We start from the raw sequence: 17776 nt of genomic DNA, 5'->3' as shown, positions 1-17776 counted from the left end.
GAGCTGAAAGCAGGAGCTAACCCTGCTGTGACACTGTTTAGTGAAGCAGTAGTGACAGATCACGACAAATGACTTGAGGCTTCTTCATGGCAGAAATGCCTTTAGCATGACCCTCTCTCCTGATCACAGAGTTCCTGGTGCACTTTCCTATCACTCAGTGAAGCCAGTACAGGGAACCAGAGAAAATGGTTAATAGAAAGTGTGATTTGTTGGCAGAAGTGATGAAAGACTTGTCACCTCTTTAATTTGCATACATATCATGGTGGTGGAAAAGGTGTGGGTGGGTGAGGGCTCTTCCTATGGTTGTGCATCTGATTGTAATCTTTCACCAATTATTTCCAGACCTCAACTACTTTTGCAGGTCTGAAAGGCTGTGCTGAGTTCCTGGGACTAATTTGTGTTAGGTGGCCCCACAGCTACTCCATTCTCCTCTTACCTTCTATTCTGGGCAGATGGTCAAAGCAGTGCAAAATTGGATGTGAGAGCACTGTGGTGCTCCTGGTGTCTGCTTCACTTCATGTGAGCTTCAGGGAGAACAAGCCAACCACCAAAAGAGTTGCTCCAGGCTTGTCAGGTAAGGAGATGCATTCTGATTACTTACTGAAGCACTAACATAAAATCAATACGGTCTCACTCTGAAAGGGTCTTAGAGATGGGACTAGTGAGTTTCCCATTGGAGTGCTGGGTAAGAATGACTCCTTCCTGTGCCAAACTTAAACCCCACCTTTTTTCTCTTGCTGAGGAAAAATACTACCTCTCACCTTTAGTATGAAGATTTCAGGACATTTTCTTATAAAACACAAATGAATCATACCAATACTCCCACTGTACAAAGAGTATATTATCTCCTCCTTCTTTCACATAGATACAAACATTGAGATAAATGACTTGCCTGTCTCACTTTCAGAGCTGGCTACAGAACCTGGGAGATAAAAGTTCAATCCAGTCTTTTAACTGAGAGGTTTTGCTGTAACCAGTTAACCTTGTACTTGCTGACATTCCACACACTTCTTTTTCTTGATATCCTGTCCCCATGCAGGGAGCAAGACACCCATCCAGATTTATGGTGAAAGTATCACCTGTGAGCAGAGAGCAGCAATAGGTTTAGGACTCCTTTCTGGTTTTCTGTATCCCAAAGGCAGTGCTAGGCACAAGCAGTGGGTAGGTCATAGGAGATGTCTGTTTTGCTGGGGAGAGTGAGGTTCCAGGGCAGGCATGACATTGTCCGGCTGTGGGAAGAGCACAAAGAAGTCAGGCTGGGCATCAGCAGGTGGAGGTTGCTATCCTAACACAGAACCAAGCAAGGTGCTGGTGGACCTGGTTCTGCTTTGCAAGGATATAGTGAACAGGGTGCTGTGCCCTGGCTGGGATAAATTGGCTGGAAGGGTACATATGAGGTTGTGTCCTTCACCTTTCCACCGCCCCCTCCTAGCAGCACCATTGTTGCTCTGAGTGCTTCCAGTTTAGTGATGGGAGCAGTTTAAACCTGTGCAACTCTACAGCTTTCTACCTCTGTCAAAGCCAAGTGCAGTGCTTCCAGGGGTGCAGGTTAGCACATCCTTAAGGCAATATGGCTTGCTGTCCCATTCATAAGTGATAAAAGCCATGCATCTGCACATCCATCCCAACTTTGGGGTGAAAACATGCTAGTAAGGAATAGTCCTTATACTCAAGGAAGTGCCTGGTATTTACATAGGAATGCTTTTTTTCCCCTGGGCCTACTGGATGTATTTTTACTGCCGAGACCTTGAGGCTCCTTACTGCCCATCAAAACAGAATTTCAATGTGAGCCCAATTTGCCTTCTGGTTTTCCCTGCTTTGAAGTACCCAGTAGCTTGCTTCAGCCTGGAGTCAGCATCTCAGAAGCAATGTGGACAGAGTTTAATGTGTCAGTATTGACCCAGCTATTTTGTCCTGCCTGCAAGAACTTTGGACCTGCAAAATGCCTGGCAAGAATACTATATTATGGAGAAGACCATTATCTCTCTCAGGATGAGAAGGACTTGGCTGCATTTACTCCAGAAAGGGTAACTGTAGCTGAAGGTATATACTCTACAATGTCTGGCCTAGAAGATGCCAAAACGGTTGTCTATAGCCTTAGGGCTTTTAAACCTTCCTGTATAAGAAGCAGAAATATATTACTGGTCTTCTGCTGTCTCATCCTGAAAAATGTTCACCTGTCATGTTTCAGATGGGGGCCCATTTTAGACAGGGGAAGATGGAGAGGGCAAAGAAGGACAAAAGGAATAAATTCTAGTTAGTACAAGCTTTTGCCATGGTTTGTGACTTAAGTAGCTTCAAGGTGATGTGAGTTGCAGCCATTTTCCTTCCATGGTACAATGCTTCTATCCTGGGGGAAGAATTTTAGAAAACTAGCTTGGTAGCTTTTCTCTTTCACAGACAGAAAACGAGTTACATAGGGACACAGAGGTGATGGGAGAAACCTCTTTACTTGTTTATCCAAAAGGGAGAAAGAATGCATTGTTTCAAACCACAGGCTGCATCCATAAGGCTTAGTGTCTCCCCGTAAGATATTCCTCTGACTCACCTACTATTGAGAGGCAGCGGCGCCACACAAAACTTGCCAACAATGGACGGCTCATCCCTTCTCCAAAACCGTTTTTTTGGGATATACTTCAGTGTCACGCTGTTTATTTGGCAGAGGGGAACTTGGTGGGCCAGCAGCCGTTTGCCCATGTCCTGGTACGCAGGTCTGCAAGGCGGGGTGAGAGATGTGAGGGAGAACGTTCAATCAACCTGCAGGTGCAAGCCACGTGCAGATCCATGGAAACACTGGAGGAACCTGCAGTATTATTGTGAAGCACTCACATAATAAAACGGAGTGAGAAGACTCATCTGTCAAAACAGGGCATTGCATGAGCATTTTACGGGCTGTCTCTCCATGTTTTATCTTTGTATGTATAGAAATATTTCTATATAAATATCCTTCCTTCCATCACACAATTACAACCACTCTTCTAGCTGTTGCATGTAGATTGAAACATTGCTCAGCTTGCTACAGAGAGGTAAGTGCTACATAGATCAACATCCATGAAATTGTGAATGGCATGGATAGGGGCCAGTTGTTCACCATTTCTTCCAATACACAAACTAAGGGTCATCAAAGAAAGCTAAGAAGTGGCAGGCTCAAAAAGATTGCACACGCAGAGTACAATTTCAGCTGTTAAAATCCTTGCTGTAGGACGTTATGAATGCTAGAAAGTTTACGTGGCTGTACAAGTCATGGGAGGGGGACTGGACAAGTTTGTGGAAGACAAAAGCTAGTAACGATAAAGATCTCACCTTTTGCTCTGAAAGTCCCTGAGATGTAGTGAGACAACAGGAAACTCTTTGGGGAAGTATTGCTACCTGCTTACACTAACATTTTTTATACTCTTCTCTAGGTATTTGCTTTTGATCATGTTGAAGGTGGGATGCTTGGTAGAGGGACCTTTGTCTGTCCCTATGCTCTTACTGAGGTAATGTGAACTGAGCAGTGACAGAGGCTTGGTGAACAGACAATGATCAGAACCCAGCTGGTCATGTGTTACAGAAGTGTGCTGCCCAGACATTTTAAGTCCCTTCTGTGGAGTCCATCCAATGGGCCTTACACTTGATCTGCCTGGGACCTCTGAGAGCCTGGAGATAATTGATTTCCCTGTGCTCATGAAGAATATGTGTGTAGCTGACTTGGCACGATCCCAGAAGCACCTGGGTGGCTGCCTGATGGTAGGAAAAGGGGAGAGATGACGAAAGGGTCAGGAAGAGCCTACAATTCTGCTACCCAAAGTAGCTCCCGGGAGTGGGCTGACAGCTGCACTCACAGCATCCTCCAGCCAACCCACACCAGTGCATCCAGTCCCTCCCTTAGACTGCAGTAGTAGTTGCTGCAGGTTTTGTGTGTCTGACTGTGTCTGCCTTGAAGTTGCTTAAAATAGGAAGCATCACAAGATTATGGTTATAAAAGTGAAAAATGGATAGTAAACAGATAGCAAAAGGAGGCCATCTCTCTACTGCGTATTATCCATGGGCAGGACCCAGCCCTGCCCTAGGGCAGAGGAACACAGTACAGCTAAGCAAGTTGAAGAAGTCACTCTCAGGACTGACACTTGGTCCAACCCTGCAAAACCTTTGGATGGATGTAGGAGTCTTGGCTGGCTTCAGAAGTATGTTTTCTTGGATATAGGGGATAATGTCATATGATGTGTAAGAAAATAGTAAATGCAGTTGGGAAGTGTTCTGTGTTACAAGTTCCTTACTCATCAGCCCCGTGTCAGCTATTGAAGCTTGAGGACATGTCTCTTGGGGCACTCTGTGCACTGTGTGGGGTAACAGCATCCTGAAGAGTGAGATTGGAATTGATATTTGGGAGAGGAGAAGAGCAATGTGAGGAAAGTCACAACCATGTGAGTTGTTGAAGATTTGAGACTAGCTGTAAGTCCCTCTGCACTTCTAGGAAACAGCAGGATGATATACATGTCAGATTATCTGAAATAAGTCAGTGATCGATCAGTGTCTGAACTGCAGTGTGAGGATCTATGTTTAGATGCCCATTTGATACTCTGAGCTTGACTGCACTGGAAGACTGAGCTTTGCCTAGGGTGGGGAAATTTGCCCTTTGCTACTAGTGGGAATTAAAATTTTATACTCTCAAATCGGCAGGTTTATTGATGTAAGCAAATTTTTCAGTTTAGCCATGTGCTTCTTAGGAAGGCATTTAAATGAAACAGAGCTACTCTTCCCCCAGGGTTTCTCTGGATAGTTTACCCTCCTAAACTCCACTGCCTCATTAAAACCGGAGGGTACAGCAAAGCCTCGGGATTGCCTGCCTGGCTCACTTCCTCGGGCAGCCTTTCCCTCCAGTGCTCCCATGCCTCCTGCTGGACACACACACCAAACCCTGTGTCTGATAACTGCAGAAGTGCTGTACGGATCCTGACCTAAACTAGGTGTTACTATTTCCTCCCTCCTGCATCTGTGGAAAAGGCAGATTTGGCTTCCAAGCAGGGAGGAGTTGAACAGACTGAGCTCCACCAGGCTGGAGTACAAACTCCATATTGCAGTGCCTGAACGGAAATCTGTGACCAAGCTCACACTGGAGAGTACCCTAGAGCGTTGCTTCTCCTTCCCCGTTTCTCATCCCTACCTCCTGGTGCTCCAGGACTGATGCTGGGGCAATTAGCTTCAGGTCACAATGTTTTGGCTTAGCAGTAGGGACTGTGTGGGAGTCAGCATTGGAACCCCTCTGATCCCAGGAGAGATGGCTGAGGCTCTTTAACAGGCTGCTTTCCTGCTTCCTGAGGCAGCCAGCAGCAAGTGTCAGCTGCATTGTGGTTCCCAGTCCACAGTAGTGGGCAGGAAGGTGTAGGAAGAAGTGAAGAGGGAGTTCCTCTGTGGTGGGGAGAATCCCCTGTGGTAAGAGCTGCGGAACAGGAGTGTGGTCCTTTAATTCAGATAGTTTGGAGAAGGATGGTGCTTTCAAGAGAGATTTTTCTGCCTACGCAGGTCCCCTGCCCCCGGACTTTTCCCTGCAACAGGAGCCTGAGAGCATTGCTGCATCACTGCAGAGGCAACAAGCTACTGAAGACATTTCTGCAGAAATGCACTTTCCTCTTTGCAACCTCTGTCCTATCAGGTGTCAAGAGAAATGTCTAAGCCACCAAGTTCATCAATCTGGACGCTCTGGTGGATGTGTCTTGCTGTAGTCCTCTCTGTCAGGTAGAATAGGGTTAATAACTATCTGACAGTGACTGGGGTTAAAATTGGCACCAGGTAAGGGTATGGTGTAGAAAAGGAACCTGTATAGCCACACAGAAGTATACAAATCTGGGGATCCCAGAGTATTCCTACTGCTTTGTACAGTCAGGGAAGGCGTGGACCTAGTCAAGGTTACTGAGTAATGGTAGCACGTGCCTGATTCTTCAGGGCATTTAAGGTAAATGTGTAGGGTCTCAAGAAGAAAGATTGTGGTTCATCACTCAGGGAAATATGCTGTTATTGTGTCTTTCCTGGACCAGGATGAATATCCTTACACATGGAGCCAGGAAAAAACAGGCCAGAGAAGCATGCACGGTCACTCACATGGTGATCTCTGCTGTGTCCTTGGTGCTGTTGCTGAAGAAAGTGATCTCAATGCTGGTGACTGTGCTTCTTTTCTTCTGCAAGTGGAACTCAACCAGGCTGTGATAGACTGAGCAAAAAGCAAAGTGTGTGGGAGTGAGGGCAGGTACTACCACTTGGGCCTACCCATGCCAAAAGAGGGGCTCTAGCACTCATTCCCTGGCCCCACCAGCAGAAAGAAGGTTCAACAGACATAAGAAGGAATCTACTCTCTGTGCTATGTGAGGCACAGGGGGCATGTCTGTATAGTCCAGTGTGAACAGACAGGTATTTTCAATCCCCTTTACTTTACTCCTGAAGCCATGTGGCTCTGTTAGCCCAGGGCTGTGCCCACTTGATAAATCTGTTGAAAGGGCTTTATGGGAGAGATATGCAAGGTTATTGCTCTTCAGCTGTGCGTCTCAGACTCTCTGGGCCACAGCAGCTGACTGATGGAGATAGTGTGTTGTAACTACCTGGGCTCCCCAGAGGATCTGCCTTATTTGGTCAACACCCTTCTGACATTTTTTTCTCATTCTACTTACCGCAGAATGGGGCTGAAGGACTGGTCATTAAATAAACTTTCACTTCCTTGGGCAGCTTACTCATGTTGACACCTGCCTGCTCCAGCAGGCCTGTAGGAAGAATTAAAGCCAGTGCAGGAAAAGCCATGAATGACACAGAACAGAAATATAATCTATAAATCCACTCACCCTGCCCAACTCCCCTGTCTTGGGGAATGGATCCCTTTTTCATACCAGTGCAAATCAGAGCAAGTACAAGATTGTGGTGTCTGACAGATTCCCGCAGAAAACCTATTCTGTCTACCCCTGTAATCATCACCAGAGAACTTCTTGGTGGCTTTTTTTCATTATTCTGCTAACGAACTGTGCTATCAGTTGCGTCTGTGCAAAATTAGCAGGACTAAAGACTACCAAGTCAGGAAACTTAGTGCAGATGTAAATGACAGTGCAAACGCAAGGTGTGGGGAAATTTAATTTGGTCAAGTGAGAAGACCACCATAACTTGAGGCCTGCACCACTGGCTAGCTGGCAATAGGGCTTGGTGAGGTGGGGAAAGGGTGGCTGATATGAGGGAATTTATGCCAAAAGAGGCTTCTCTTTGTGTTCCTCTGGTACCATGCTGCAAATAGCACCAGAGGACACTTTCTGCTGTCATTCCACAGTCCAGTTTCAGAAGCCTAAAAGAGGCATCTATTACCTTCTCCCAGTCCAGGGAGCTCATCTTTGGGTAACCATGGCAGAAGTTTATGAAAAGGAGGTGGCTCAGCAACGAGTGGTGTAGAAGAATGGGACTTCAGGCTTGAGCTAAAATTTCCAGCTGCTTCTCTAAACAAGACATTTTTTTGAGGTAATTGCCCACTTATTAGGCAGGTGATTCTGGAAACTCTTTTTCAACTCATCTGTGGGGCCTATGAAATGTTCAAGATTTTGGTGTTCTACCTCAGGCAATATATGAGCTTTTATAATGTCTCTATAGAAGCCTGAAAATGAAACAGCTTCTCACTCTTTCCAAAGAGATCTAAAGCAAATCCTGCTCAGAGAAATCTGAACTGCATACTGTGCTCTGCACTGATACCCATCAGGAATGCATTGTCATCTGCTCCAAGAAAGTCTCATGCTATTACTGTACCTATTCTGGGACAGGAGGACAGGAAGCGTTCTGCACAGTCCAGGCAATGACCATTTAAAAACTCTTGATGACTTGCACAGGGAAACCCCACGATTGGACAGGAATGTTTCAAAGCGCTGATATAGAGATGTACAGCCCGCATGTGATCACAGATCAGGTAGTTATAGCCTGCAAGGAAAACTTCAATCAAAGAGAAGCAGCCATGAGCCCTTCTGATGGCTTCAGTCTTTTTGCACATTCCCAAGGAACTGAGAGGCAAGGAACACTCTTACTGATTCTGTAATGATCCCTTTCCATTAATAAAATTTCGCAGAGCATCTCTATGACTACAAGCTCAGATCCCACTGCAAGAGAAGTTATGCAGGAAGTTAGAAGTGCACCTCCCAGATTAATGGAGTCCCTCCAAAGAGGAGGACCACAGGGCTGGCATATCTCCATCAGTGTACCATTGATGAGGTCCCAAACTCTCTGCAAAGCAGTAAAGTAGCTTTGATTCCCACCTGCACTGGAACCCCAGCTATGGGAAGTGAGGTACCATAGATGTCCCATGTAACATGACCCTCAGTGCAGCTGACTCATACAGAACACATTTGAATGTTGAATGAATCCACACCATTTACTACGTAATGTCCTATTCTCTAGAAGGAGAGGGCAGTAATTGTACAAGCTGCCCAAAAATTGACACAGCTTGCAGCATGAAAACAAAAAGAAGCTTTTTCTAGTGGTACCTAACAGCCTTTCTAACAAAAGTGTCATCTCTACTGATGCCAGGGTTTTGGCTTAGAGAAGTGTCACTAAAATCACATCTCTTTACAGGGGTGCTGCCAAGATGCTTGATCTGTATGTGATTTTAATTTCAGCTGGTTCTTGTACTGCTGAGATGTGGGCCATGAATACATTTCTCTCGCTTTGCTGTCTGCCCTGGCTGTAGCAGGAGCTGCTTGCCAAACAGCATTTTCACAGTGTGCTAAATGGCCTTTTACTTGGCCAGAGAATGTTCTCACCTGCAGAGATGAATCGGGGGCATCCTGGCTGATCTTTGCCTCCATTGACAAAATAATCGATGTGGCCTACAGGAATCCGGATCCCGAAATCTGAAAGGAGGTGAAATGCTGCTTCATTCTCAGACTTGGCTCTTCTGTAGGCTTTACCCTACATGTTTATGACAGGTCCCAATAACTGGTTGAACATCAGTAGTGCTGGAGCCAGCTCCAGTGCTGGAGACATCAAGGCCAGATTTCCTGCTTCTGCATGCCTACATTGCACAGGTTTGCTGCATGGAGCAGAGAGTGCTCCAGCCCCTGCCATTAAAGTGACTGGGAACAGTGGCTTAACCACCACCTCAGCTACTCTGGTTCTTGATTCTATGTAAAGGAGAACAAAACTGACCACAACCTTAATGTGGGATTATGTAGCGTAATTGAGAGTTATGTTGGTAGAGGTTTCCCTGATCTCCAGACAAAAGGCGTGACTAAAAGACACCACATTATTCTTCAGCACAGGTTCTGCCTACGAAGACCTTAAGTGCTTTAGAGAAGCTACTTTGCTGTTGCACCAGCTGCTGGTTTGGCTCTGTTACTTTCTGATAAGCACTCTCCGTGGTACCTCTTTTACATCAGGTGGGAAAAGGCAGAGTAAGACTAGATATATAAATTCCTTCCAGGTGGTAGAAGTCATGCCAAACCAGTTCTGCATAAACTGACTCTGCTGTAGCAATCTCCACTTGTCTGTTGCTTGAAGTGCTCTGGGGTATAAATTCATCTTAAGCCTATCTAAACAAGAAACTTCCTTATAGTGAACCTGAACTCATGGTAGTCTGGCAAAAAAGGGACAATGACCTACAGACTCCTTAGCAATAATGATGTCAGGAGGAACAGAATCCCAGGCTGAAGAAGATGGAAGCCAGCTTACTGTCAGCATCGGTATGAATGGCTTCCACAAAGAGGGCATCCCCAGGATCCAGGCGTTCCTCAGGGCTGGCTCTGGTGTACTTAGGGCCTGCAGGATCCAGGGCTGTAACAAAATCAAACATCTCAACAACAAGTACTCTTCAGCCCCCTCTTTCTTGTTTCTGGACCAGTTATTTTATCCAAAATGTTAAAGATGTTGCTAGGCAGCAGTAATAAATTATTCCCAGGTCACACTAATTACTGAATCATATACTATTAAGAGGTTGGAATGGACCTTAAAGATCATTTAATCCCAACTCTCCCATGCTCCAAAATAGTATCTGCCATCTCTAACTTCCATTGCAGCTTCATTGCCTTGTCATGCAGTATTCCACACCCCTTTAGCAGTGTTGTGTCTCAAGTTTCTAGGCTATAAAGCCAGGACTGAGCTTCAAATACCTCTGTCAGAGTGAGTGCATGGTGTTTTTTTGATTTTTGATGAAAGAGAATCAAACTTTTAATACCTTCCCTAATTGTAATGTCATCTGTATTAGCACTACTGTCTGAGAAATGGCACTGAAGATCAGCAGTTAGGTGATGAATTCAGCACCCCAGGCATTAGCCAACCCAAGCACTACCAAAGTTTCATACTATCAAACAATTTTAAAACAGAGGCTTCTGAGCCCTCTCCCCACAAATAAAATTGAGTCTTTAGCAATCATCTACGTTTTTGCCTAAAGCTTGCTCCTAGAGGAACTTCTAGGGATTCAAAGGAAAACAGTTTAAAATTATCCTTGGCAATACCAAGGAACAGGTTAGAGGTAATTTTTTCTGAGGTTTATCCTATTCACTTTTTACAGAAAAGTAACCTCACAAGATTTTTTTTTCCCTCCCCAGGCAACAACAGTTCAAGAAGCAGCTCTGCTCCACATGCCACTTAGCCTCAGAGCTGGTTGGTTTCACTGCTTTGACTCAGTCCCCTTAATTCTCTATGGAGAAGGCAATATCAACAGTACCCAAACTGATGTCTCTGTGTTTTTGAAGGCAGAGAGAAGGAGGAAAAGGAAAAGAAGGAAAAAACATTATTTCCTATTCTTTCTATAAATAATAGCTAACAATGGATCTTTAATGTTCTTTAATCTTGATACATACCAAAAGCTGAGAGGTTCCCCACCCATTTCTACAGAACAAGTTGCACTTAAAAGCTTTCAAAGATACTGAAAGATGTTATTTGCTATAGCCTAAATTTCTTCCTGAAGAGGGAGAAATGCCTAATACGAGCACCAGTCAATTCCAACAGAGCTCCAGGGTAAGCACCTTTCTATCCTCTATTCTCCATCCCTACCTCCTCCAAGCACATGCACAAACTCCACTGAGATGTACATCCTCAGCAGCTAAGAAAACTATTCACTGAAGCTAAACAGTATGCAAACAAATTCCTTTGGGCTTTTTCATTTCCTCTGCGAGTATTGAAACAAATTGCTCTTTTCTGAGTGCTTGCTTTTGGATAAGGGCCATTTAATCCAGCTCCTATATAATTTGCTTTCTTGCACACAGAGATATCCACTAGAACAGGCATGTGTTAAAGAAACTCACTTCACAAAAATAAAGTCTGTGCTCTAATCCCCAAGACTTGCTCTGGTTTTGCTCCACACAGCATTTCTTACGTGACTGAAAATACATCAGCTAATTGTGGCTCTGGGATCACATTCCCCTGTGAGTGTATGCATGTGTATGAAGAGGCAGGAGATGAGATCACACGTATCTTGGATCTAATCGCACCTATCTTCAGGTTCTTAAATCTGAATTGGAATCTGCAATGCTCAGTGTGCCTGTGAAATCATAGGACAAACAGAAATGAGGAAAAGGGATTGTATTCTAGTAGAGTTAAAAATGAACAGAATAAATAAATTTACAGAGCTTTTATTACATTAGACAACATAAAGGGAAAAAGTCCTTAACTTTGAAGTTAATTACCGTGGTTTCGTGGGAATGTGTCTGCTTCTGCTCATCTGAAGATGTTGCTGATCATAAAATCCTGGTGCAGGACAGTGGCTACTCCAATTTCCTCCTAATGTAAACTTTGATTCACAGCTTAAAAAAGGGCCCAACATGAAACTCAAGTCCTCTTAAGAAATGCCTGTATTTCATACAGTGTGGGTAGTTATGACACGTGAAGGCTGAGCCAACATTTCCTGGGACTGCCCTGCCAAGTGTGCAGTGAGATCCTTCTTGAGGATACCTCTGTGAGACAGACTAGCAAGGGCTGAGGCAGACTGGGAGCTGTGGTCACACTACTGCAGACTTTATGTCTGCTCCTTCTTGGTGGCATTTTCCCTCCTATCAAAATGAATCTCTGTCCTTGGGGATTCCCAGAATTTAACAAAACCCTAGACAACCCGATATGACTTACAAGGCAGCCACACTTTGAGAAGGAGGGAGGGGTGGTGGTTATGGTGTGTGGACTAGAGACTTTTCAAGGTCACTTCTTACCTAAATAATTCTGTGAGTCAATTTATGCTTTATAACTAAAGGCTGACAAGGCCCTGAGTGGATCAAAAACTCCAAATGGCAGGATCAGCCTATAACCATCTTGCTCTGTAATTCCCCCACTTCAACCTCTTCCTCACACCCAGAAGCCTGGCTCTCTGTGTTTAAGGTCAGCTCTGACTTGGTACAGCTGTGTGGCCTCAGACCAGCCTACTGTGAAAACAGCAGACTTGTGGGAGAGAACAGCAAGAAGCCTCATCTAGGTCCTCCCAACATTGGCTCAGGCTCTTGACTGTGTTCCTTGGCTGAGCTGTGTTGTAGGAATGCCATGCCCAGCCCTGTGTCCTGCTGGTCCTGCTTTTATCTTGCTGACTTGACTTCCCAGCTTGACCTTGGGCTTGTCCTATCACTACAAACTTGCCTAGTGATCACTGGACTGTGGATAGCCCTGGCTCCTGTCACTGGACCTGCTCGGCTCTTCTTGCCTGGACATAGTAGGACTGTGTCCCTTGGCAGTGAGGCCACTGCCACTGCCTACCTTGCTGTCCCCTTGGCTCTCAGCTCACGTTTTCCTGCAGAGCGGCTCACTCTTGCTGCTTCCCCCACAATGAATTGCATTGTGGGCTTTAATTTTTAGAATCATACAGGTGTACATGCTATAATTTGGAAGCAAGGCATGTGGGTGTTGTGGGTTTTCACTGGTCATGAGACCTCATATTCTTCTAAGCTGGCACCAATTTGAAGAGTGGAGCAGAGTTGGAAGGACCCTTTTGCAAATACATGCATTCTTCTGGCATCGTGGAGGGGACTGACGACTGGAAAGTCACTGTTAGAGTCTTCTGGAGCTGGGAAGAAGCCCATAAGCTCAAACCTAATGAGCCCTTATGTAATTAAAAGGCCACTCCGAATGACCCCCCTTTCCTCGCTCTTTCATTCTCCCTCTTGAAGAACATGTGAGGATCCAAGACTCAGTTTTATGATACCTGTTATCCGTCCCAGCTGACCGCCATGGAAGTGCCCCACCAGGCCCCCAACGTGCGCACCAAGGCTTACCCCAATGATGTGGATAGATGTCCTTGAGACCCCCAGGGCCTGTAGATTTACAAAAATACAAATTAATGTTTCTGTAGCAGAAAGGTGAAATACCCTGTCCCAGCCCACACAGCAGCTCTGTAATTCTTCTAATGTAGAATTACTTGTGAGCTGTACAATGGAAAACCAAATAGGTAAGGGTTAACACAAAGATTTATCATCCTCACTGCAAAAGTGTTGTTCAGCCATGCTGTGCAGGAACAAACTGGGTGGGGCACATCTGGGTATTTCCAGCTGCTCAGGTGTATATCTGAAGCCCAAAGCAAATATAATACAGCCTCAAATCTCATTCCCTCCAGCTTTCTGGACAAAATTTCTGAGCAGAAGACTGCCCAGTGAAGTATGGATCTGAGAAAACCCAAGGCATGCTTTAGGTTTGTCTTGGGCTGGAGAGGCAGCTGACAACTGGGATTTTTTCCAGCAAATGTCAGAACTCAAGAGAAAGAAGAAAAAGGGTGTCACGCTCAAGCCTGGACTAAGAGAGGGGAAAAAAAGAAAACTCTGGAATAAAAAGCCCACTTGGCCAGCTCCTGGAGACGGCAGATTGGGAGCAGTTCTCTGGATTGTTGGCATGAATGATGTCCTCCGGCCGTGAACCCACACACTGGAAATGCGTAGTAGCCTTACCAGGAGCTTGTTGATGAATTGTGAGATGGAAAGGGCCAGCTCTGTGACATTTTCCACTGCGGAAGGATAGGCTCCCGTAGACCCATAAACCCAGTCTACTGCGATCACGTTCACCCAGCTTGTGTTCAGTATGGCTTGGACAAGCCCTTCAATCCAGGAGGGCTTGGTACCCAAAGCCCTGTGGAAACATCAGAAACAAGTATGTTAGGTGTTTCCAAAGAAGGGCACGTGCCAGTATGTTGTTCACTGGTGCTGGAGCTTCACATGTCTCAGAGGAGGCTGCCAGACAGTTGCTGAAAGTTATTTCTGGTGTTAGACAGCCACATCTGGAATTTTTTTTTGTGGTAGTGTAATAATACTTTCCAGAATGCACTGATTCAGGAGGTAACCAGATATTTTAATGAATGATATAATATTTGCAGGGTTCAGGCTGAGATCTCAGTCTTGCTGTGGTGCTTCATTCAGCCACCACAGAGCCCACCTGGAGTAAGTGAGCTGACCAGAAACACCGGGATCCTTCTCTGATACCAACTCGCAGGAAGTCCTTGGCCAAATCACCTAGTCATTCACTGCTATGTTTTGTGATCTCTAGACAGTTTAAAAAAAAAATCAATATTCAAGAATTCAAGGCCAACTGAGGAGGCTATGTTCTACCCACTTTTCCTAATACCATCTGGTGAAGTGTGTGGTATGTCATGTGGAGGCAACAGCTGGTTTTCTGAAAAGACCCTGCAACATCTGCTGTGGTTTCATCCTGGTCTTTTATGCACTTTATATTTAGGCATTTGCATTTCAAAACAAATAATGTTATATGGTCACATGTGAGTGAAAAATGGCACAGTGAAATAAGCTTGCAGAATGATGGCAGTTTCAAGAATAGAAGTATAATGTATCTGCTGGGGCTTCTAAGTGGCTCATTAATCCAAGCTATTGGACATGAACTCCAAGAACACAATTTAAAGTGACAAGAATCTTGAATAAAAGACTTTTTAATTAAAAAGTTGAGAAAAGGAAAGAAATAGGAAAAGGTAAAGAAAAAGACAGTGAGAGAATGAGAAAGAGAGTGAGATGGCAGGAGAAAATAAGAAAGAGATTGATTCTAATTTCTAACTTTTTTTAGACCCCAAAAAAGTGAAGCACACACAAAATAGGCAACTGATCACAAACTAAAGGACTTCAAGTGGTGGTGTAATGAGGGGTGCCAGGAGCACGTTCCATGCCTTTGGCCTCAGCCTACCAATAGCCTCCCAGACAATTCCCAAGTCCAATTGGGGCTGAGCACCCCAGCTTCTGTTCTTAGCAGGTGTTCTGCATGCAGCCACTCTGCTGAGAAAACGAAGACGGTGATACAAACAGGAGAGTTCCATACCAGCCCCACCCAGTGCTTGGGAATGCCCCAGCAGTGTTTAATTTCCCAGTAAAAATTTAGTCACAGTGCTCTTCTTCCTCTCACCTGAAGCCATGGATTATGATCTTGGTTTCTGAGCTGCTATTGAAGCTGCCATTCTTGATGCCATCATCAGCTAAAATCAGTTCTCCACAGCTGGGGCTTGAGGAGGTGAACAGAAGAAACTGGACCTTAAGTTTACTGCCCCGTAGGAAATTTGTCAGTGCAGTGGTGCTCTGAGAGTCTGTCTGTATTCCCTGCAACAAGAGGGAGTGAGTAGAACATTTAGTCTGTGTTCTGTGTAATGGAAAAAAAAACAACCCTCATTCTAATTCATTAGGAAAATGAAGGTAACAATTTCACCTCTATTGATAAAGATTAAAAAGTTAGAACATAAATTAAAATGAGTCTATTTTGGAAATTTTACCTGACTGACAAGTGGTTTCTTTGTCCCTTAATGGAATTCTGGCACTGGCTGGAGAAGATAACCATGGATCTCATAGTAGCTTTGACTTCTGAGACTTGTTTTACCAAAAGGTGAATAACATCCTGTTGAGTTTTTTTTGCAAATTGGCCACACAGACCAGGCACTAATTCCATTTTTGAGGTGGCTATTAGATCTTTAAAAAAATGGTTGCCAACAGGTAGGCACCACTGAATGGGGATATTTCTATTCAGATTCAGGTAGGCTTAGTAGAAGGTACAAGTCTAACTGACAGTTGTTTCAAAAATCCAGAAATAAATATGAAAATGCTGATGAAAAAAAAGTGTCAATGATAATTTCCAGATTGATTCATTTACTGGATTAAAATGCTTTATGAGAAAGAGAAGGCAGCTGCTGGAAGACACTTTGTTCTAGATGGAAAAAAATCTCAGACCTGTAGCTAGTAAAAATCTCAGCAAATTTAGGCTAGAAAGCAAACATAGAAGTTTAGCAGTATGTATGACTAGCAGTATGTGTGCCACTTTATGAACTGGCCTAGTTACATCCTTCTGCAATACAATGCATGCACCTTCCCTTTTCTGGACTGGAGGAAGTGAAACAGCCTTGAATCAGCACATACAATAAAACATTTTATTTGTTTAAAATCAAACAACCAGCTCTTCCTAATTTCTCTTAGAAGATACTTTACACCAGCTAGGCAGAACATGGCCTAAGGTGCAGCACAAAGGGGTGAGATTCACTATGGGACATGACTATTCCTTACTGTTTACTTTGGTCTTCCTGTGTACCGAAGGCAACAGAGAAAGTGGCATTCTTAGAAACCAGCTTGAAAAAGATGAAAGTCGTGAGCCAGTTTAACTAGCAAAGGCAGGTTTAGTGCAAGCACAGGGTGTGTCAGAATAGGTAGGATGAGGGGGATCATGAGCAAAGGTAAGGCAGGGGGTGGATTGCAGTGAAGCTGAAGGTGATGTGGGACTGTAGTGGTGATCACAAAAGGAGTTTAACTGACAGTACAGTTAAAGAAAGAAATGGAAGCCTGGTGTTTGTTTATTTCCTCCCAGCTACTGCAGATTACACTTGCTAAGCTTTCAAAGCAGGAGATGCCAGTGCCAGAGGTCAAATGGTCCCTTTTCTGCTTCCTTATACTTCAGGTAAACCTGGATCTTTCTTGTAAATCAGGTTAGTGGAATTAAATCACTGAGACTGATTGATTCAAAGCACAGGAGAAGAAAGGACCATTCTTGCATTGCCTGTTCCCTGGCAGTTAACAAGATTATTTCAAGGACCTCTTGACACACGGGTTGTTTTGGGAGAATTGAATTCAGATCCTTCTATGTAAAACTTTCAATCCCTTGCCAGAGAGTCATGTTTTTCTTACCTGCTTGTGCTGAGCTGAGCAGCCAGAGGACAGCAAGAACAACAAGCAGTAGCCTCTTCAGATCCTCAACCATCTTCCTGGTAATTAACTACAAGTACAAGGATTGTACAGGGGAAAAACAGCTATAGTGGGTTGCTCGATCAGCTTGACTCTGTTAATGATCAACCAGCCTGTGATCTTTCGGGAAAAAAGCAAAGGGACAACTACCTCTGCTCTTACTTGACCATAAGCCAAAGTGTGAAGCAGAGGTTTCACTGACTTTTTGGTTAAAAAGGATGCTGACACTCCTTTCCTTCCTTGAGGCAAAATTCCTCCTTCAGGAATTAGCTAGTGAAACCAGTCGGAGCAAGTGATAGCGTTAGAGTGCTTTGTCAGACTTTTCTGCCAAATTCTGACTAGGGATGCTGGTTTTTCAGAGGGCTTTACAATCAGTCCATGTCAGGAAGATTCATACCAGCCTTGCATCTGTGTTTCTTCCTTTTGCATTACTCTCTCTCTGCTGTATTTCTACTTTTGGTCACATACCCATAATAGTCAAAAGAAGGCAAAGCAGTGGACTACTTCTGAAAAGTGAGGGGGAAAATGGTCTAAAATGTTACGGTGGCCATATCACCATAATAAGCCCAGACTGTACATTTCTTAGGGCAGGGACAGCCTTCATTTTTCCTTTGGTTTGCATTTCAGGTACTAAAGGAAATAAAAAGATGACCTCAGTA

General features: G+C 44.5%; 1 protein-coding gene across 1 annotated transcript; it reads right to left on the bottom strand.

Annotated features, from left to right (window-relative positions):
- Positions 1 to 256: 256 nt before the first annotated feature.
- Positions 257 to 17227, bottom strand: PLA1A (phospholipase A1 member A). The gene is given in 12 exon segments (XM_017814821.1): positions 257 to 1229; positions 2549 to 2713; positions 6082 to 6190; positions 6645 to 6734; positions 7753 to 7920; positions 8757 to 8846; positions 9664 to 9765; positions 13115 to 13223; positions 13851 to 14028; positions 15304 to 15456; positions 15458 to 15494; positions 17061 to 17227. Coding segments are annotated over 12 exon segments (1359 nt in total). The 5' UTR covers positions 17134 to 17227; the 3' UTR covers positions 257 to 1144.
- Between the last annotated feature and the right edge of the window lie 549 nt (positions 17228 to 17776).

The sequence above is a fragment of the Lepidothrix coronata genome, unplaced genomic scaffold (assembly GCF_001604755.1).
Source record: "Lepidothrix coronata isolate B3197 unplaced genomic scaffold, Lepidothrix_coronata-1.0 Scaffold46, whole genome shotgun sequence".
Taxonomy (NCBI): Eukaryota; Metazoa; Chordata; class Aves; order Passeriformes; family Pipridae; genus Lepidothrix; species Lepidothrix coronata.
The sequence above is the reverse complement of the archived record's forward strand: the minus strand, read 5'-3'. Positions and strand labels throughout refer to the sequence as shown.